Source organism: Phoenix dactylifera, chromosome 7 (assembly GCF_051530095.1).
Source record: "Phoenix dactylifera cultivar Ajwa chromosome 7, Ajwa_hap1_PhDact_Kaust_v1.1, whole genome shotgun sequence".
NCBI lineage: Eukaryota > Viridiplantae > Streptophyta > Magnoliopsida > Arecales > Arecaceae > Phoenix > Phoenix dactylifera.
In genome coordinates this window covers 32,327,657-32,350,537 of record NC_143196.1, presented here as the reverse complement: position 1 = coordinate 32,350,537, position 22,881 = coordinate 32,327,657, and the positions used below count along the sequence as shown (strand labels likewise).

The following is a 22,881-nucleotide window of genomic DNA, read 5'->3' as shown; positions in this document are numbered from 1 at the left end:
TCTTTATTTTCGTTGATAGACCATGATTAACGGAACGAAGCTTTTCCTGTAAAAAAACGTCAGCAAAGGAAATATGTAAATTATAGAGTATTAACATAGTTTTCAGGTGGATATATGTAACTTCAGTAGCAGCAGAATGAATGGTGGAGAGCTTTGGACAGCTCTATATGAGAAGAAGAAACTTGCAGTCAAATGGAGACACAATATCACATAGAAGTACTCGAGTTATTAGATATCAAGATTTTGGAAGTGAGATAAATATCAGAATCTAAGTGTAGATCTCATCTTGATGGATACCTGACTATCATAGCTCAATTTCTTTCATGGCACGTCTGGAAGTCCAATGGAATGAATAGATATCTCAAAACCGAGCTTTGCTATTATAACAATTTAGGATCTCATCCAAAAAGGCTAGCTGGAAGGTATGATTTGGATTTCTTGATCCTGTATAAGTATCCAAGATCTTTCTAGCGAATAACCGATGTGGGACTAAACATATGCATGCATGGATCCTCACATACTCTTTCCGTTTAAACCCTAATATCTTCGTTGGATTAAGGGTTCAAATCTAATCATAAGCATCACGTTCTGCCCGTGGTCAGCCCCAATGAATCCGTACTACAGTGTCCCCTAGTCTATATTGGTTATAGGTCATGTCTGCTCTGATACTATTTGTAACAACCAAAGACCTCACACAAAAAGACTAGCGGAAAGATATTATTTGGATTTCTTGATTTTATATAAGTACCTAAAATCTACCCAACGAATAATTGATGCAGGACTAAACACACGCGCATACAGGTCCTCACAGCTATATGGTACATTAGTTGCAGTTAAATCCTAAAAGAGGAGCTACAACAAATTAGTCAGGATAGTTAATGACTTTGGGCATACACATTTTCCATGGAACCTTGAAAACTTTCCACAGAATTTGAATTGCAGTCATGTCCTCTCTACCTCATCGTTGCTTCTATTAGTAGCATTATTTTTTATTGCAAAGTGCTACGATTTACAAACTATCATGCGACCTGTCACTTTAATTTCAACCTTTATGCCTTTCCAAGCACGTAAATGCTAAGAATAATCCTACTCCTAGAACGAAATTATACCTATGCGATGCTATATATGAGCTTTGCGAAAGAAAACTCGGAGGTCTCTCAAATGATGATGAGAAAGGCATTCATTTCTTCCAGCTGATTAGGCTTCTAGTTGAAGAATCTCCAGTTAAAATTATCTTCGGGCCAGTCAAAACAAAGATGCTTTACCACGAGATGTTCCTGTGGTCCTAGTTCTCATACCAATGACAATTCTTCTGGGTCATTCAAGAAAGCCATCAATTCTTGTAGGACAGCACCCTCGTGATGTGGTCTCCAAGACAATGTGTTTGTCCAGGCCATGCTTCACTCCTCCCCTGTCAATTGGCTCCTGCCTTCTAAATAAGCATACAAAAGCTGTCTTCGGCACAAGGAGGGATCCAAGTTCAACTCTCATAAGCACCACTTGATGAAGTTTTAGGTGGGGATGCAAACGTGTCATGCTGGCATTGGATCTTCCAAGATCCGAATTCAAACCTAGTGTGACTGCTGGATTTGAAATGACAACTCTGGAGGTCTGATTTCTCCAAGTAGAGGGGAGAGTGAAGACTTGAATTGTGGAAACTGCTCTTGGCTAAGATTCACAAGTGCATTGTTAAAGCTCCACAGTCTATAATTTCTCCTATCCAAGGAAATTCTGGTGTCTTACAAGAACCTAACCTTTTTCTGAAAATATCTTCTTGCTGTAAGTAGATCCTCTCTCAGCTCGTATTTCCTAGTTATCTTAATGAAGTAGGTGGAATTCCAAAGGTTCATTTCCTTTATGTAAAAAGTATACAAAAAATTACCAAAACATGTACAGATGTCTGATTTTCCATCAATTCATCCTATCTACCCCTCTTATGATGTCACACCCAGTGGAAAGAGACCATGCAACTTCTAACTGCAATGCTGATGCATGTTCAAATAATAATATAATGTGGTGGAGAGAGACATCCCATACAGGATGTCCCTTGATTGGATCTGCAACTGAATCCCTAAGACTGGTCCAACAAAGAATTAATACATGCTCAACATCTGTTAATTAAGTCAGTCTATAGGATAGAAAAGTAAGATCCAGTGGATTACTTATTGGGTTGGTATCATCCATACTCCTAGGTATTGGGTTAGAGGTCTATCTATGTATGTATATATTTTATCAAGACTTGGGACTGGCACAGAGTGCAACCTAATCACTACTCATGTACATCATCCATTACCTTCCATGAGCTTAGAAATGCAAAGGAATCCACCAGGCAAAGGTCAAATACAGCAAGAGAGGCAAATCACCCATGATAGGAGCAGTACCAAGCTGTCTAAACCCAGGTACATAATTAAAAAAAAAAAAAAGAAAAAAGGAGGAGGGACCAATCATATTTCAAGCTCGAAGATGGCCCCACAGTGACTCCTGTGCATTCATAGCTCATGTGAAGGGAACCCCCACATCCCCTTCTTTTTCCCTGGCCCCTCAAAAGACTTCAAAACAACTCTCTCTTTTAGGTGACCTCAGCTTAGAGATGCGCTCTCTGGTGGTCCTAAGTTTAGATCTCTCCCCCGACAGCGCTATCATACCAAGCCTTGAGAACACCACCAGAGCCTTTAAAGGGCCAGACCCATCCGTATTGACGACATTGATGTGGGTGTCAACATGTAGAAAGCCATCGCCCTCGGAGGTCGATATATTAGAAATCTTACTGTAGATTTCACACCAATGTTGGTCCCACACCCCAGGGTCCCGGCATTCTTGCAACTATTACATCCAAATCTACTATCATGATTATTTTTTTTTGGGGGGGATAAAATTTGTGTCATGGTTTTATGTGAGAAATAATCTAAACGAATATCACATTCTCAAGGATTTGACACCAATTGCCAAATTTTACTCTTTTTTTTTAAGAAAAAAAAAACCCAAAGACCAAATAGGGATCATAGAGGGTTGAGGGCGGCTTGGACTGGCTTGAGTTATGCTCGATAGGTGCTGCAGGCTAGAGCTGTACTGCTCAAGGACGATTCGGCGATAGTCATTAGTTGGATCTAGCAGAATCTAGATGGGGTTGACGACTACCATCCACTGCTTAAGGACATTCGGACAATGAACTATGATGGGCTGGCCCTGCCGGCAAAGTATGTGTATAAAGAGGCCAATGGGACAGCGGATTGGGTGGTTCGGGAATACTCTTTGGATGGGAGAAAGGAGGTTATTTGGTCGACTTTTTTAGCTGTATTCTTATTCGTAATCTATGATATATCTATTAAAAAAATGCAGGAACCATGGGGACTGCATCAATATGATTGAATACAATTCACTATGCAATTCATGGATTGTTTTAATTAATGATGCGAATAATCAGGCAAATAATACAAAATCCAATCTCAAGTTCATTGATGGCATGACAATAAAAATTGTGTAATACAACAATTAATTCTTTTTGATGACAAATGGGGGGCACCACAAATCATGTTGGCCGGGAATTATGGATGACCTATCCATGTCGAGTAATTTGGAAAATCCAGAACACATATATTCCTGCCAAAAGTACATGGGTGCAATTACTAGGCTACAACGTTGTTTTTTTTTTTTGTAGGATTAATTATGCACTAATTAAGCTCACGTGTTTAAAGCAATTGTGTACAATAGCAGCTTACGTGTCATGCTTCATGTATCCAACCTTATCCTGCCAGTCTGGCCTGGGGGACAAATCAAGTACATGTCCGGTCCCACGCCAGAAAAGAAAAGGACTTTGGGCGAAGAAGGACGAGGTGACGACCCAAATTAACGAGCGAGCAGTGCCCTGCCGAACCCAAGCCATGTCAGGCCGGCTAAGGGGTTTGGATGCGGCTGCAACAGAGTGCAAGGCGAGATGGCGAGGGGAAGGGCACTGAGCCATGGACGCCCAAGACAAGGGCAGGGGCCCCAAAGGTGGACCCAAAGTGAGGCTTTAATTGATAAAAGAGGGGGTGTCAAGGGAGAGGCTGCATGAACATGAGGAGGTTTTTGTTGTTGCTGCTGTTGTTGTTAGGGTTTGGGGTGGGATGTGGGTTGCTAGGCATTTGCTTTCTTGTGGTGGGGTAGGAGAGACATAGAAGTAGTTTTCATTAATAGGGCTCCTAAAGGAGCAAATGTGGGTGCAGTGGGCTGAGCCTTACAGTCTTGTGTCCATATCACAAGCCCAAGGTGGTAGATTGGGGAAGCTGGAGGAGGGGGACAGTGACTGGTCCTTGGGAGGAGAAGAGAGAGAATAATGAGGGAGGATGTGTACAGTTATGAGGGGGAATAATTGCAAAATGGGTCAGGTATGCATGAATAAAGCAACCAACTCTGCAGAGAAAAAAACTAGAGATTGAGAGAGAGAGAGAGAGAGGCTAATTTTTGGACACACAAATATATTCTAGTAAAAAAACTTCTTTTGGGGGGTGGTTTGCAGGGCTTTGTAGTTTGAGGTCCCATGCATGTCTTGATCATTAAATTACTATTTCAGCCAAAGCCTACGCAAAACAACAGATACCTGAATACCTGAAAGGGTAAAAAATACTGAAGACCCTAAAAGGGAAGGGAGGGAGCACCCTCGCACACAGAAACCTTGCAGACTTACACCAACCTTACTGCACAAACAAGGCTTTTTACTTGGCTCATGAGAGGTTAAAAGGCAAGACTTTTGGATGGAGAGGTAGAAACTAGAAAGAGAGGGATGGACAGAAGTGTTGGTTTTTTTTTTCTGGCTTTCACCCTTCTTCTTTTACTGAAAATGACAAGGAGGTCCTTTTAGGTTAGCACAAATATAAATGTCAAGTGTGTGGTTCAGAGATAAAACATCCATAACCACCCAAGAGAGCTGCATGAAACACCTGCCTAGTGGTCCAGATCAATCAACTACCATCCAATTCCATCTAAATCAGGAATCTCTGCATGGCATGCAAATATGGCTTGTGGGGGCACCTTGGAGAGGTCTACAAAGTTATTGTATCACTGTGCATCCAAATCCATCCCATGTAGCTTCATTCGGTGGATAGCGAAGTCATGTGTGTGATCATTGGAAGCCATTACTAACACAAGGTTGGATTGCAAGGTTAAGCCGATGTACTGATTATGTCACAGTCTTGAGATGTAAGGATCTGAAGAAATGGTAAAATAGGTAAAAACTAGACCGAAACTTGAAACTTGTCAGAACGGTTTCATTAGTTTTTTCAATGATAAATTGTGATTCTATTATTTTATTTAAAATTTGGATTTTTTTCAAAGATTTGAGTTAGATAGAGGATCAGATATAAGATGTTGATCAAATTCTGATGGAGTCAATGCATAAAATGACACCGTATGAGTACGACAAGGCATGTTTGTTTGAGTGTCTCCTTTCTCCTGAGAAAAATGTTTTGAGTTCTGAAATGGAAATAGGTATGGGCTCGGTGAGAATATAGACAAAACGGAGAAGGATAAAAGGAAGGAGGTTACATGTCATACTGAGGTGATCAGGTAATGAAACAAAAATTAAAGGGTAGAAAACTAAAGTCCCATGTACAGCTCCTCTCATTCTAATCACCAAACACATCTTCAGGACCACTTCCACACCCATCTCTGCAGCTCCAGGTTTAAAGAAGCCAACAGCTATAAAGAGCCTCCACAGCAACCAGTACTAGATGGAGTGTCACAAAATAAGAGAGAGAGAGAGAGAGAGAGAGAGAGAGAGACCCACCAACAGAGCTGGTCACATACTTACCCTCCTCTTGACTGATGGTTACACTTGCATGAAAGCCAGAGATATAAAGAAGAGAAGAAAAAGAAGAGATGGACAGAGGAAGGGTGAGATGGTGAGGTGATGGTGTTGTTGGACTGGTACTTGGTTGTTATTTGAGAAGCCAAAAGCCTCCTTCACCAGCAGCAGCAGCAGCAGCCATCGTCAGTGCTCTTACCGATGGGGTCAGCTCCAATTGTCCACCCTCCTCTCCCTCCATAGCCCCCACCTCTTTCAGAACAACCAGAAAAATAATATTTCTTTTTCAAAAACCAATATCAATGGTCCTAATCCCCAATATCCAAGCCATATCAAACAAGAAACAGAATTCCCCTTCCCTTCCTCTCCATCTCCTTCTGCGAGGCCTGCTCACAAAAACTTACAGCAATAGAGTTCGCATCCAAAACATGGCAAGTAAGAGAGCGGAGTAGAAGAGAGAAAAAGAGAGAAGGTCGACTCTTTTTCCCCCCACTCTCTTTTCTGCGCTCCTCCTCTTTCCCTCCATCTCCTACTTCATGCCTAGAAACAAAAGGTTTTCTCCAAGGGTCTGATCAACTTGAAACATATCGAGTGAGAGAAAGGAGGAAGCGAAGAACAGGAAGAAGGTTAATTTTTTCTCTCCTCCCCCCCCCCCCCCCCCCCCCCCTCTTTTTCTTCCAATCTTTGTCTTCCTTCCCTTCCTCGATCTTTATCCTACTTTTAGAATTGTGAGGCTGGGCTAGGCAGCCCAAAGCCACTGTAGTCGCATCGGCAGTGACAGAGATGAGCGAGCGAGAGACCCGCGACTTCATGAGCGTCGACTCCTTCTCGCAGCTCCCGTTTATTCGCCCGGCGCCTCGCGAGAAGCCCTCCTCCGCCTCCGCCATCCGCCTCTTTGGCATCGAGGTTCCCCATGAGCCTGACAGTGAAGAAGATCCCTCCAGAGACCCCAACGCCACCGCCAACCCCAACAGCAGCAGCAACGGCAATGGCAGCAGCGGCGAGAGTGGTCGCAAGTTCGAGTGCCACTACTGCTGCCGCCACTTCCCGACATCACAAGCCCTCGGCGGGCACCAGAATGCCCACAAACGCGAGCGGCAGCATGCCAAGAGAGCCCAATTCCAGTCAGCCATGGCAGCCCACCACCCATCCACCGCCGAGGGCCACCACATGTACGCCTTCCTCAACTACCACCGCCTTGGCTCGGTGCCGACCGCCGCCCGCTTTGCCTTCGACCCCCCTGCCAGCCACCACTATCCCTCATGGAACAGCCCTAGCACCACTAGCAGCAGCGCCGGCACCCGGTTCTACGGCGGGCTCGGATCGGTGAGCCAGCCTATCAACGGAAGCCCGCTGCCGGGCCTCTGGAGGCTTCCCACGGTGGTGCATGGCGGCGCGGGCGTCGGACTAGTCCACCGGGACCGAGCAACGCCATTGCCCTTGTTCGGAGGGGAAGAGCCCAGAGTGATGGGAGGTGGGGGAGGCAGTGTTGGTTTGAGTACTAATATTGGTTCTTTTCCTTCCACCTCTTCTTCTACACCTCCACAGAGCTATGAATCTGGCGTCAAAGAGAATGTGAGTTTGGATCTGCACCTGTGATTAAATAGCGAATTATGCAGAATTTTTAATCAAAATGTGTGCTGTTTTTAATTGCTCTATCCTTGGCCGACTGTCTCTTCTTTGTTGATTATTTCAAGGAATTAATGGCCCCTTATTTGTCAAAATTGTTAGGAAATTCTTTGGTTTTGAAAATAAAAAAAGATTAATAACAGAAAGAAAAACTTCTATCCACAATTTTAAATCATAAATTATTGAACTGATATTTGGTGATGTGAGGTTTAAATTTATGTATAATTCATATATATCCACCATGTTTTGTTTATATTAATTTAGATCTTCTAAATGACATTGATCTTTGGACTTGGATTTTTCTTTTTCTTTTTTCTTTTTTTTTTTTGTTTTTGAGAAGAACGCCAAATTTGGAAATTTTCAGGCAGTTACCACAGTTAGAATCTACATTCCCATCGTACATTTTTGCTTGCACCACAAGCATAATAATTTTGAATATTTTCTTTTTTACTGTTGAAGAACTTTTTTATCTAATTTCTGTAGTCATACGTTGCATTCTATCCAACCATAACCATATCTATAGTTCTAAGTTTTTGTTGTTGCTACCGTATATCTTCAAAGCTGTTTCAACTGTTCCACTGTTCTTTGGTCTTACTGACTTACAAAGGACATTTAATGTAAAATTGGGAATTCTAGATTGCTACCATTCTTGATTTTCATAAATTTGGGTTTCTTTTTTTTTTTTGAGTCTATGTGTTGGCATTTTGCATAATTATTGCTAATTTTTCATTATATTGAGATAAGAGTGGGGAGTTTGAGGAGCTTCAAGCATTAATAGCATTGCTAACTTAAGATGAGATCTTGCAAATTCCACAGAAAATTATAGTAGCAAATATGTGATTCAAGAGCTAAGGTTCCACAACCTATTAATCTCATTAATTGTTTGTTCGAATATCGAATGATGACCTAAATATGAAAAATCTGCAAGACTGATGCACAGACATACTTTCTATGTGAATACCTATGTAAATGCCTTTAAGGAGCTAGCATTCTACTGATCTTTTAAGATGTTTTATGGCGTAACAACTGACATAGAATCCATTGAGACACATCACACAGGCTCTATTGGTTAAGATGTGCACAACAAAGGACAAGAGGTGGTTATACAATGATTAGAAGGGTCGGTTCACCAGATTCAAGAATAATTGGTGTACGATCGGTTGCGGTTAGATGATGAAGCTTTAGAATATGATTAACAGCATTACTTATTCAGATGGGAATTAATAACTATATGTATCTATGTATGAATGTATGTATATAAACTTATAGCTAGATATATATACTAAGTAAAGGATTCTTAAACACAAACTATTCATCGAAACTAATTATCCATTATTTTTTATTGAGGTCAAGGAGCTCGCTATGTCATGAAATAACACAAACAGCATTGTTCAATTCAGCAATAAAATCTCTGACATTTAGTTCATATGGTATCCTACCCAATTTTGAGATTATTTCACTACAGTAGCACATAAATTCCTGTGAAGAGATTGTGGTGGCATTACATTAATAAACGAGGAGTTGTACCCAAGAGACCAATGGCATCAACATTCGATCACAATGCATTTTGTTGAATATTTCTTGATTTATCCTGCTAGCTTTCTTTATTACAAACTCTAAAGCAATTACATTAATTGCTTTTTGCCCCCCTAGGAAAACCTTATAATGGTCAAATAAAAGAATTAATCTGCAAAGGGGGGCAAAAGGCAATGCAATTGCATTACTTTACAGCACTTACATGAGGTAAAAGAACTCAGGTTAATCTACAAGTGCGATGGGGTGGATTCACCTGAGTTCTTTTACCTCATGTAAGTAGTGTAAAGTAGACAGTGGTACAAAGGGGCAGCCCTACAAGCTTTAAGCTTGTTTAACATGTGGCAGTAAAATGTAAGTCCTTTCACCTGCCATGGTGGGTCAGATGTCTCGCAGAGTCCAGCCAAATACCAAGCTGCCAATCTGATCCCATAAGAACCTACTTATATCCTCAAATGGATACTCACCATTGAAAGATTGAGAAGCATATCTCATAATAAAATGCTGAAAGAGAGTGTCCTCTTGTAAAAGAGATGGAGATCTCGCAGGCTTAACTCTATTTTTCATGTGCAATGCACTGAATAAAAGACTATCGAGTACAAGGCAGTGCCTTGGACTCTATAGCTAGGAGCAGAGAGTAGTCAAGGAACACAATAATTGCTAACTAGGATGAAGGAAATCAGCAACACATGCTTGATATCAGTTAATGTCTTTTTCAAGAATATTGTGAGATATGCCACATCGGAAAATGGCGCAAAAATCCACAAAGAGTCCAATCGAACCTGGCTCCTCTCTGGCAGCCTAATCAAATATGGCCAGCTAATTCAAGTTGGATCTTCGGTCTCTGCAGGGTCACCTTTAAAGATGAGCTACTTGGCTTACTGAATCCTTTAGCGGAGGATCCAGGATCCCCTACGATGCACATTTTGCACCATAGAAAGTGGTACAGGCATGGATAGCCACCATATCATCCGATCATGGATGCACTTGACTATCAAATGGAGCACGGTGTATGACACATAAAACATATGGTGTATGGTATGCAACACCCGCTCCTTTGATAAATATCTGTCTATCTTTATAATTGGATATTGTGGCAGCTATATCATTCTCTGCAGTGCAAAATGTGTACCATAGGAGATCGGTGCTCGACTATAGTAGCTTATGGTGTAGAGAGAGAGACCTAATTCTCTGTGACACAAACAAATTGTGAATTTGTCCAAAACAAGTTGGAATTTAATTGCCAATACACCATCTATAAAGTGGTTCTGACTTGATGAGCTGATTGCTGCGGCCCCTAGTTTTGTCCCATTTATGACGAAACTTAGACAACATGGTGGTGTAATTCAATTACACCTGTCTCGTGACTTGACATCTTTGACACGAAGATATACTGCATCCACGTTCCGGTACAGGTTTGGTTGTGGGTCGATTATTTGGTCCTCGATGCCATTCATCTGGAAGCAGAGGGAAGCTCGATTCTTGCAAGAAATGTTATATAGAATATAATGAATACGTAAAACTACAAAAGAAAACACTTTTTATTGGCAAAAAATATTTAAGGTTATAAGTGGACAAAAAAATTAATGTAATTAGAATGCCATGATGCCGAAATGGAAGGTTCAGAGTTTTTAACCAATATGATAGTTATTGTTCAGGACATAAATGACATGGAGTATTGTTGATGTCTTTTGGCCTCCATCCTAGACCTATTTCTATATACTATAGTACAAGGCTGCATCCATTGTAAAGTAAATTTATTTAAGTATTTTTAATATGTTTGTATTATATTATATTTTTTTTAGTAAAGATTTGTCATGATCATTTATATAAATTTAGAGAATAAAGAATAATAAAAATATAAATGCCAAACTTTTGAAAGAAAATTGGAAAGGGAAGGTTGGACGTACAGGTTGTTGAAGAGAGAAAGGAGAGGTTATTTAGGAATATAGGATAGAGATAAAAGAATTAGGGAATGTTAAAGAGATCTATCAAACATGGATTTGGACATGGGACAAAGATTAGTTGCATACATATTTTTTTCTGAAAATAATTATTATGTAATAAAATATTCTATATCAAACAATATTTAATCTTGGGACAAATGATGTTCTTTTTAATATAGTATAGACAAAATATCAAATTAGTCAATTGGATTCATGAGTCCAAGTATCGATAAATGTTGTGTAGACCTCGATTTTTGTCGGCAACAAAACCTATATAACATCACTGTTTATTTGTTAGATTTATTTAGTTATATTTCAAGAGGAAGAACGAGACCGACTTGCACTATGATCATTGAGGTCTTAATTCTGCATATCCACCACATAGGTCTTAAACCCAAAGCTTCTAGTTCCTAGATAAGGTCACTGAACAAGCCCCAATTCATCTCAAAATGATAGAATATGGAATATTTCTATGCCTTCTATTTAGCGGTACATATTTTTTTCGAAAGAAGCAACAGAAAGATTAGATTTTTCATTTCTAAGATAAGTTTTTCAAATTACCTTAACTTTTAACATAATTATTTTTAGTTAAAACAATTGAAACTCATATATAATAGATTCGTGCCCATGACAAATGTATAGCTTTTAAAGTTTAAATTAATTGTCTTCTATATGCATAATACAAAATCTTAAGTTTGGACTCATAAGTTTGCTCATTCATCTCCACCTCTTATTTTTCAACTCCAGCCTCGAAACACTTGTCAGCAACATGGACTTGCATCTCCCTTCCCTCTCATATTCACACTTTTTTTCTTTTAATTAATAATCCCCTCTAATACTCCAAGACAAAGGGGAAAAAATAATTTAATAAACTAGAATTATCTTTATCAAATTTATTTTAATCAAATTAATTATTTCACATCTATTTATCAAATGCTTCATTCCTTTAGATAAATCGTATACATCTTGGAATTAAAGTGACATCACCATCTCCTAAACTGGTTCAAATTAGGGATTAGGCTTGCTAGGAGACAACATGATGCTTGGCCAAGCAAAAGAGTCAGGGAAATGATCTCTATTTCTCATTACTCACCCTCCTCTCTCTCTCCTTCCTCACAAACCTAGAGATTAATTAGACGTCGCACATGATGGTTTAAGTAAGCTTTGAATTAATACTTATAGAAGATTTCCATATTCATCTATATATTAGCATTTTGTCATCCCATTCAAATACATGTATCATTTAAATCTTGAAACCAGTATCGTTATTCTTTAGTAAAGAAAATGAATACAAATACAAGTTGAGTAAGAAATAAACTTAATAAACTTACCATTATCAAATAAATGAAAGCCATTACAAGAGGCATCGTCTCATTTCCAAAGACCAATGGACTGAACGATAGTAACGGATAATAGGCTATTTTTTCACTGTTTAAGCTCGGTACCAACTCTACGTGGGCTAAGACACGAACGCTACGTGTCCATTCATGATTTGATGCTGTGAAGTTCGTAGGCAGGCCGGGCATCACGGGGGCTGACGTACGAACGGTACATGATTAAAGCTGGCCACGCGTACGGTGAGGAACGACGTGTGTCACTGTTCAGCGTTAACTCTCAGCCACGGGAAAAGAAATCCTGTGCATTCATGAGACGGGGGTACTTTGGAGCAAGTCAAGTCTGGCTCAAATAACGGCCATCATAACGGTTTGGGAGGGAATGTGTTAATAAGTAAAATATAAATAAAAAAAAAGTCTTTTATAACTATTTTGTAATAACAATTATTATTTATTATCATATTAACGGTCATCCAAGTGGACAGAAACAACGCCTACCACTATAAAATCTGAAGAGGATCAGATATATACAACCTTACCGTAAGTGGAAAGATTGTCTCGGTATTTGAAAGTCGTAACATTCAAGTCGTAACGAAACAACGATACCATTGTACCAAGATATGTTCTCTATTTATTAGCTACTTTTAAGTTAAATTTTTATTGTAGTTGGAATAGATATTTTTATTCAATGAATAAAAAATTAAATAAATGATGTGGTCTGATTCTCATTGACTATTATTTTTCATTATAAATTAAATATGGATGGTTAAATAGTTAAGACCAATTCATAATAATCTTGCTTAAGAAAAAAATAGGCACATTTGAACACAAGTAAAACCACTAAAATAGTTGATAATGTTTCTTCCTGCTTTTGAGAAAAAATTGGTGGGACCAATAATGGTTTTAGCTAGAGTTCATTATAAGAGAATTATGGTGGTATTCTGGCCTTGCGATTAGACTGATGTTTGAGAGAGAAGGCCTTGGGTTTGGATTATAACTTTGGGTATCTCAAACTTTTGCTGCCCTGGACACAGAACACAACGTTGCTGCCCAGTGCAAAACCAATAAGACTTGATAATGATCTCAACCACTTGAACCCAATCATAACTGCAAGATTCTCAACTGGAATGATTTCTAAATTGGATTAGCACATGTTGTTGTTAAATTAACTTTAATAATAAGTCTACACTATAATTAAATTGGGTTCAGGTCCTACTCAATTGGGGGGTGTCATTATAAAATACCTACTTGATTAATTATGAGTAAGTTGTGCAATCCTTAAGATCTAATTCTTTAAAAAAAACCAATATTATCCCCTATCTCTTAATTGTTTCAAAGATCGTAGAACTTTTTTTTTTCAGTATCGTATCGGATAAGTGGAAGCAAGTCTTCTTACTTAAATTAAAATCCTTTTCCAAGAAACTCAAGTCGGCTTTGAGCCTTTGAGGGAAGTAGGTGGTGACCATACATGTGCACGCTTGGCCAGCCGTGCTGTGTGTGTGCCTAGCAGGATAAGAGCGCATTGCACATGCTGCTTCTACTTTTAGAAACTCTGCTTTTCTTCGACCGTGGTTATTAGAGAAGGATCGGACTGAGCCGATAAAATCGCTGCAGATCCGTATATAGGGAGCAAACCATATCCTCATGGCAATATTTTCACATTGATTCAATCTAGACTAGCTTTCAGCCAATCGATTTTCAAAATTTAGCAGATAATAAATTTTTAATCTATTTTACTATTTAAAGCAAAATAGTTAGCTTTTAGATGCAATTATTCCAACAGGTACGATATTTTAGTTCATCTGATTGCTAATCATGATAAAAAAATTTCACCACTCGTACCAAGGCAAGAAAATGCAGCAAAAGGAGATCAAGGTCATATCTTATAATGAGGGTATGGTAGGCATTTATTATTTATTCTTGTTCACGGCTCCTGGTCTGGCAATTAAGGAACCGAACCACATGCTGCGTGGGTGATATCTTAAAACAACTTGATACCTTTCGACAGACTGTTGTCTTGTCACCATTCAACTCTCCATGAATTACGATACTTGCCACCATGAACTAACCGGTCACTTGCAAAGCAATCTCAACCGTTCATACTAGAATAAACGGACCATATCCGACACTCTGAGTCGCGCTACATTTTCCACACGCGTTTACTTAATTACTTGCTGATGTACATGTACACCTATTTATTTTGTCGCTAAGTGTTAGTTGTTATTTGAAGTGTTTTCTTCTTACTGTTTCTAAAGCCTAGTTGGAAGCGTAAAAAAACAAATATTGAATTACTTTCTTCGGAGTGAAATTTTATCTGAAAAAACTATGTATTTATGTCTTATTCTTTGTACTATTTTTTTTAATTTTATTAACCGCCTTCATATCCATCATGTGTGAACCGCCGTTATACCAAAAAAAATTCAACAAATTAGGTAAGTAAAAAATTTATTTCTAGCGTAGCTTGCAGTCAACAAGCAAAATTAGTTTCCACAGTATCAACCCTACTTATATGGGTAATCAACGAGCAAAATTAGCTTCCTAATAAGATCTATGAGGCATTTTATTGTAGATTCTTAGGCCTCGCATTTCCACTCATTACCTGTACCTCTGCAACAGGGAACTAGAAAAACTTCAGACCACATGGATAGCAGCAGCTTTTACATTGACACAGTATCATGACAACCAAACAGACCATCAAGCATTAAATATATAAGTTCTTCAGAGGCGTTAGCCTCATAATAGTCTCAGTCACATCACCGTTTCGAGTTGCTAACAAAGGATTCTCAAAATCTCCCTTGAACTCACAGCTCATAAATTGTTCATTCAAGCTCACCATTTGATGTTCCTGTGGTTCGATGCTCTAAAAACTTTTCCTTATAAAAGTAGCAGGCTGCTTCTATTCCAACATGAGATGCTATTGACTATATATCTGGCAAGGTCCAAAACTGTGGGTCACGCAGCAGTACCGAACAGTTCATAACCGGAGTTCCAAAACGAGCTCATGGCTCCAATTTTTTTCCAAAGCAGAACATATCCTAGAAAATACAGAGCAGAGAAAGTCAGATACCAAGCTGAATTATCTTCACTAGTAGATAATTTACGTACAAAGTTACAATCAGATACCTCTGGTCCGTAAAAAGGAAATAATTTTTTTTTTTAAAAAAAAAGGGACAACTGAACTGAGTTGAGTAGATGGATTAAATATCTTCCAAAATTACCTTTTTTTTTCCTCAGTAAATATACAGACAAAAAAAGAGAAGGGAAGAAAAGAATAATCGTAGGAGAACAACTGATCCTGCTTTTCATGTGAACGGGTAGAAGTTGGAGAAGAGCAGACTGCCAAGAAGAACGAAGGTGATAAAGTAAACCCAGATGAAGTAACCCCATCTTCTAGATGTGCTCCTGGGAGAGACCAGCATACAGGAAGCAAACCAATAAATCGGAGGGCTGGCAGATAAGAAGCGGGTTGAGACCTGAGAGAGAATAGTCATCAGTCAAATTGGGACTTAACATAAGCAAGGCGAACAACAATGATCACAAGAATTTCAGTAGCTACTTCCCTTCTCTAAATTACAAAAACAGCGTGCTGCTATTAGCAACCAAGAAGGTAAATGAAAATCATGCTAGCTAGTTTCTGAAGTAGTAGAAAAATAAGAACAAATGACGCAATGTATAATCTGCAAAGTTAAAGCTTTTATGCATGGGATTCTAAAGCGGACAACAAATCAATCTGAACCAGTCTGGCTAGATTTCTTTCCCCAATTATCATATGAAGCAGAATAAGCAACCATAGATTGACCTGTACAAATGCAAGGCATATTCAAAAGTTGATATTCTAGGAATTAACTTCAAAGTCAGACGGAGGAAGGGTGGGGAAAAGAAGAAGCCTCACCTGCACGTGCATCACGAAGAGAGCTGTGAATGTCAAGAATGCCAGATGTAAAATGAAAGGAAAAACTAAGACGGAAGGGTATCCTTGCGTTGATTGAAGCAGAGCATGGTCAGTCGCCATGAGATGTTGGAAAGACTCGGTACTTTTGTTCTTTCTCTCTTGTTTCCTACGTCTAACCGTATGTTCTGTTCCAAATATGGTCAAAGCATAAAAACACTGATTCACCAAAAAACAAAAGAAAAGCATAAAACACTGACAACTAATACTGCTAAATCAGAGTGTAATGACACATCAAGGTAAGGACTAGAACGAATGGACACCATAATACTGCTCAATATCCCAAAAAAGAGCATTGTGAAGGTAATCAATGAATATCCTCAATAAGAATACCGTGCAAAATTTGAAAAGGCTGAGGAAGAAGTACCTTGGAAAGTTTTAGAAGATAAATTGTTCTTTGAAACACCAACAGCATCTGAAATTTCATTTGTTCCAAGCAAACTCAGCAAAGCAGCAAAACTGTTGTGATCATGTGCATCTAATGATCGAAAAACTTGAAGCAGCACGCTTGCATAATGAATAATTGAGCAAATTGCTAGAGATAATATTGGAGATGCAAGAAGAAAGTTTGGCAATTGTTTCACTTGAAAATATCGCAAGAAACCAACACCCCTGATTCAAAGAAGAAAGAACCATGTAAAATCAGATAAGATGAAACTATATAACATGGAACAAAAAGAAACAAATGATTATACAAAACATGTAGAACTAAACTAGCATGAACAAATGCTTTGAAAGAAAAGTTATCTATTTTTTAAAGAAATTAAAATCATCAAGAATCTCAATTTAGTTAAAAAAACTGAAGGTGAAGTTGTAAGGGCCCAGGATCTCACCTAAAAAGACTAATCAAGAAAATATTACCGGAGTTCCTTTGGCCCTATAATAAGTATCCAAGATCTTTCCAATGCACAACCAATATGGGATTAAACATATGCTTGCACACACCACGACAGGTCCTCATGTACTCCCCCATTTATCTTCTAGCGAGCTTTGTTGAGTGAGGCCCCGCATCCTTACAAATGGTATCAGAGCCACCGCATCCTACAAACCATGCAGACTAGGGGACCCTATAGCAGGAGGCTTTTTATGACTGACCACAAGCAGATCGTAGTGTATGTATTGGATTTGATTGGGTAGATCCTTAACCTAGTGAGGATGCGAGGGCTTAAATGAGAGGAATGTGTAAGGACTCATGTGGGCATGTATTTAGTCCAACATCAATTATGCACTGGGCAGATTATAGATACTTACACAAGGACAAGGAAGCCAAATAATAACTTTTTACTAGCCTTTCTAAGTAGGTTCCTGGTTTGTTATAAATCATATCAGAGTAGACTTGGTTTATGGCCCATGTAGACTAGGGGAGGCTGCAGCATGGGATCTTTTGGAGCTAACTACCAACCAATTAATAGTATATGATTGCATTTGAGATTGGACCTTCGGCATGACAAAGACGCTTGGGCTTAATGGGGAGTATGTGATGACCCGTGCCACTGTGTTTAGCCCCACATCAGCTATGTGCAATGAAATTTTCGGATACTTTTATACAAGGTCAAGGACCCAAATTACACCTTCTTGGCTACCCTTTTTGGGTGAGGTCCTAGGTCGCTACAAAAGTAGGTGTTGGCATTGAAGAATACTAGGTACATTAATGATGATACTTATACCTGATTTTATTCTATCAGAAAATAGAAAGACAAATGAGGATACTTTCAAATGAATTTGGAAGAAATAGATGAAGTGGAAAGCACTTTTGCATTGTTGACGAGTCGTGTAAATCACATGTAGGGCTAGACTCTATGGGATATGATATCAGATGGTAGAAAAACCTAGCATATTGCATGAATTGAAAGTTGCACATGCTTTACATAGATTGAGAATGTTTTAGTGAACATATTGTAGTGAAAATAGGATTCATAAAGATAATAACTGGCTGCAAGAGATTATGAAAATAAATAGTGGTTTCTCAAATAGAAGAAACTAAAAATATTCCCATTATGGAGCGAAAGTATACTTTGGTAGACAAGTTGGAGAGCAGGATGTGCCAAAGAAGAGCTAAGGGGAAGCGGCTAAAAATAATATGAGAAAAATTGGCAGTCATAGACAATATGGGCTTGGATTTGTAAGAATGGAATAATGATGGAACAAGCTTCATACCAATGTGAATGATAAGAATTGTTGGTTATAGTTGTAGCTTAGCCAATAAAAAACAAGTTGTAGAGGAGTCATGCTTCTTGGTTCGATGCATGAAAGGGGGTTGTCAACAATCCATAACATTACCTAATTGACAGAAATAATCAAAAAGGCTTGGCAAAAATAGTGAATTTGTCTTACCTACTTCACATGAAATGTATAACCTAAACAAAACTCTAGGTAATCTGAACCAAGGTTAGTCAAACCATCCTGAACTGAATAGTTTGGCCCTTAATAAAGCCCCTCTCTTCCCCTCCACAATCCCGATCTTTGCTTGATCTCTCTCTCTCTCTTGATCGATCTCTTCCTCTTCCACCATGAAAGGAGCTTTGAAGTTCCACCATATGCAATGCAAAGACCACCGATGATGGCTAATTGCCCCCGATAGTGACTCCAACTCCGGCTTGGCTGAATAGGTACAACTCCCTTTCTCCCCTCCCTCTCCCTCTTCTCCCTCTCGCTGTTTCAATATGCCCCAGCATAGTATGGTATGGACCCATACCATATGGACCTCGCCAACCCAATCGCTAGGCAATACTAACCCCGCTACTAGTCCAACAAACTTTGCTCTAAACTCTTTTCTCATTATCTACAAGTATAATTATCGAGAGCCTAGTCGTTTATATGTATTTATCACCATGTGTTCCTACACACTTGCTACATTCTACATGCAGCACAAATATCCATGCACCGCATGAACCTTTCGCAAATCTAAAAGTAAAATGAACAATTTTATACATGTTAAATCATTTAGAAGCAACAAATAAAACAAAAGGAATTGAACAAAAAGAATTGGTCATATTAGTAAGCCGAAGAAAAATGGCAAATGGCTAGAGGAGATAAATTAGTACCAATAGTGACTTTGGAGAAAACCATACAAATTTGGGATTCTTGCCTGACACCAAGGCCTCAACTCATAAGAAAAGCCACCTAGACAGATGTTGGAATATCCATATGCTTGGAAAGCAAGAAATGGCACAAATATACAAATAGAGCATGCAACACCACCAATAACAGCATGCCCTGCCAACTTCAAGGAAAATAGATACAATTAGTTTGGGAAGTTATGTAATACTAAATATATAATTTTCCCCTAGATCTTGCAGTTTGCTAGAACAAAAGATAGACAATTTAATTGGTACAATGTAGTATTAATTCCAGGCAATCAAGGTTTTGTATCCAGTATTTCAAAGGTTATATTAGCTACTGCAGAAAATAGATACAGTCAGTTTGAGAAATTATTTAATACTAAATATATAATTTTCTCCTAATTCTATGGTTTGCGTTCAGAAAGAGACAATTTAATTGGTAGAATGCAATATTGACTCCAGGAATTCAAGGTTTCTTATCCAATATTTCAAAGGTTATTTAACTACTATGTTGAATAGATACAATCAGTTTGGGAAATTATTTAATATTAAATATATAATTTTCTCCTAATTCTTGTGGTTTGCATTCAAAAATAGATAATTTCATTGGTAGAATGCAGTATTGACTCCAGGAATTCAAGGTTTCATATCCCATATTTCAAAAATTATATTAGCTGCTATCGCAGTACATCATAAGAAAGAAGAAACGATGCAACAAAATCAAAATTAATGAAAACCTACTATGGGCCTTTTCTTTTGGATGATGGCATCATAAGCATGTTGCATTGCCTGAAAACAGAAATAACCAGCATTAAGCACTCCGTTGGACCTAGCTGAACCAGATAGAGCAAGCAGAAGCATGGCTACGGTAGTTGCACCAGAAAATAAGTAGTATAGTCCTCCAAGTGAAAATAGCGCATATAGACTCTCTGTGTATCTGTCAATGACATCTAGAGTATTAATCAAATTGAAACAAGAAAAGGAGAAGAAGAAATATGTTCATTCACTACAAAAAGAAGGGCAAGACTAACAGGATTACATTGATGAGTAGAACACTGAAGCTGGATTGAAGCAAAACAAAATAGATGCCCGAAAAGCAGCTGCTGGGTCCTTTAAAATCAAAACCGACAGTCTGCTACAACCAAAATAAGAGATTAATTGACAATATTTATACAGTAATTAAAAGTCAAATTCAAAATAACAGATAAGAAAAAAGATTGAATACCACAGAAAGATAGAACTTAAGCAACATAGTAGAAGTATAACGCTTATGTGGTGCATACCATTCTGACACGAATTTATGTTATCATCCCAGGTTTCTATTAGAACCCACATGTGCTTATAATCACCTAAATATAGAATATTTTCTACTATTACTGATGGCAGCAAAAAGAAGCAGGACTCAAAACCTCTATTTCTTGATATTATGCTCAGTGGTTAACTCCAAGGGTGACGAGGTTTGTTTATAAGATGATCACTCAAAGGTCTTGATATATGTAGCTAATAAGAAATGGACAACCATATGTGTAAACAAAATTCTAGTCAAATGCAGCATTACTGTGCTCTAAATATTTTGGGGCATGGGGGGCGCTCTAATGATGAGCAGAAAAAAGGAAAAAAATCCTTCCCTCATACTGTCTGCCCTACACCACACTAATTCAATAATCTCAACCTGTCCAACCTGATAGCCTCCTCACACTGTTCTCACCCAGCATAATATAAAAAAAAAAAAGATCGGCTGATGCCTTCAAAAAAGGCCTGGTATTTTTTTTTCTAAACAAATCACATTTTTCACAATTTTAAAGTTTGTTTTGGTTTCTTATCAAACTTCTCATTTCTTTCCTTCATGGGTCTTCACCTCCAATCACAAGCAGTTCGCACACATAAATATCCTTCAGAGTCTAACAACTACATGAGGTCTCTCTACAATTCAAATGATGTGCCACAATATAATCCAATTCTTTTTACTCGAGAAAGCAAAAGGGGAAAAAAGTTTGAATTTTTTCATAAATAGAAAGTCAGAATCCCAGGTTTACCTGTAGAAATAAACCGCAGCGAACAAAAATGCGACATTATTCAGCACATACCCCGACAAAGCCAAGACTGCCCGGGACCCAATCATCGGTTCCAACGGAGCAAAAACTGCACGCAAGAAACCAAAACAAAAAAAAAAACAAAGAATTCAAGAACCCCTAACCAAATCTACCCCTCGCGGATCAAAAGAAAGAATTTGAAGCTCACCGGATCGGGAGAGGAGGGAGATGCAGAGGGGTAGGAGAGGGAAGAAGGCGTAGGTCTGCTCGTACTCGTACCCGCACTCGGCGATGCGGACGAAGTAGACGCCGTCCCAGACAACGCTAGCCTCGATGGCCGCCCCGATCCGTGGCCATAGAATGGGTCCGGCCGACAGCGACCGGCCGCCTGCGGCGGAGAGACAACTAGGGTTCAGGGAGGCGGAGGTGTCGTACGGGCGGAAAAGGAGACGCCAGAGAAGTATGAGGGTTAGGATGAGTAGCCTCGAGAGGAGGGCGCGGCGGAGGACCAAACCCTCGAATCCCTCGGCCTTCGCCATCTCAGTTCGCAGAGAGAGAAAGAGAGCGGGGGGAGGGATGGGAATGGAAGGCTTAGGTTCCTGCCCGTTGACGGTTCCGGTTCCTTCCGGTTCGGTCTGGCTCAGGGTGGGTTGTGGGGGCGGTTCAACCATTAACCGGACCGACACCACTAAAAGGTTAAAGGACCATAAGGCTAACTCAAACCAGGATTTACAATTAAAATAACAGCAGCAATTACATTATTTATAATGCCAAAGAAGTTATTTAGATATCATTTTCCTCTAACATATTTTACTCCTTTTTATAGATCTATATTATGTTATATGATATCTTACAGATATAACATTATGTTTAATTGAGACTCATAGGTGTTTAATATAACTAATAATGGAGAGGATCCAGGTTTAACCAAGACAGTGCCATTCCCACAGTATTATATCTTTAAAAAAAAAGGGAAAAAGAAAAAAAAGATGAATGTATTTTCTCTTGACTTGCTTATATATTCATGCAAATTAGTACTCAGATGTTGTGATATATTTCAGTTGAGACGTTGGTGCCCAAGATGAGCGCAGCCGTGTGCGATTTTTGTGTCATGGACCGTGACTGCACTGTTAAAGTATGCGCTATGAAATGCTGGAATTTGTGGTCCGAAGAAGCAACATGTTGTTGTAAGTGCGGCCAGCAGAATCAAGAGTAAGAAAAAAGCAACATATTTTAAAAAATCTTAAGACTGACGAGTTGGGATCCATGTGTATCGATGACTGTGCACATCAGCCAATAAACTAAGAACTCTTACTAAAGAGGGTGTTTCTTGGTATACCCTCAATGTATGCCATACATGGATGGATGGTTCATGAAGTAATTTATTCTTGCGAGAGACATATATTATATATATAAAGTTTTAAGTTTAAATTTTGCTATTTTATAATGATTTGTTCCTCTTTAGCGAAAATTTACCAATTTATGTTCAAATCATGAAAATTATTTAATACCTTCTAATACTACTAATATTTCATAAATTTATTTATTATTATATAATGAAAAATTGAAATAATATGAAAATTATTTCATGTTAGTAGGGTACAAGAATGACA

At 38.7% G+C, this 22,881-nt stretch overlaps 2 protein-coding genes across 3 annotated transcripts; one reads left to right on the top strand and one right to left on the bottom strand.

Annotated features, from left to right (window-relative positions):
- Positions 1–5,578: 5,578 nt before the first annotated feature.
- LOC103713675 (zinc finger protein GIS) lies at positions 5,579–7,432 on the top strand. The gene has a single exon (XM_008800690.6). It carries the CDS (start codon positions 6,566–6,568, stop codon positions 7,379–7,381), a length of 816 nt encoding a protein of 271 aa, XP_008798912.1. The 5' UTR covers positions 5,579–6,565; the 3' UTR covers positions 7,382–7,432.
- A 7,468-nt stretch (positions 7,433–14,900) lies between these two features.
- Positions 14,901–21,844, bottom strand: LOC103712896 (transferases, transferring hexosyl groups). 2 transcript variants are annotated; one of them, XM_089924474.1, is made up of 9 exons: positions 21,477–21,844; positions 21,272–21,377; positions 20,275–20,367; positions 19,977–20,172; positions 19,218–19,396; positions 16,541–16,785; positions 16,117–16,301; positions 15,443–16,023; positions 14,901–15,259 (listed from the first exon to the last, which is right to left on the bottom strand). In XM_089924474.1, exons 1-8 carry the CDS (start codon positions 21,805–21,807, stop codon positions 15,919–15,921), a joined length of 1,440 nt encoding a protein of 479 aa, XP_089780600.1. In that variant the 5' UTR covers positions 21,808–21,844; the 3' UTR covers positions 14,901–15,259; positions 15,443–15,918. The 2 variants fall into 2 exon arrangements, with proteins under 2 accessions (XP_089780600.1, XP_089780599.1); XM_089924473.1 differs by having other exon boundaries at positions 15,443–15,697; positions 21,477–21,843.
- Positions 21,845–22,881: the final 1,037 nt, after the last annotated feature.

Coding starts and splice junctions, on each gene's coding strand:
- LOC103713675 (XM_008800690.6), top strand. CDS start 6,566: ATGAGCGAGCGAGAGACCCGCGACTTCATGAGCGTCGACTCCTTCTCG.
- LOC103712896 (XM_089924473.1), bottom strand. CDS start 21,807: ATGGCGAAGGCCGAGGGATTCGAGGGTTTGGTCCTCCGCCGCGCCCTC. Junction 20,368..21,271: donor GCTGCGGTTTATTTCTACAG/GTAAACCTGGGA, acceptor TGGTTGTAGCAG/ACTGTCGGTTTTGATTTTAA. Junction 16,302..16,540: donor ATCTTCTAAAACTTTCCAAG/GTACTTCTTCCT, acceptor TATTTGGAACAG/AACATACGGTTAGACGTAGG.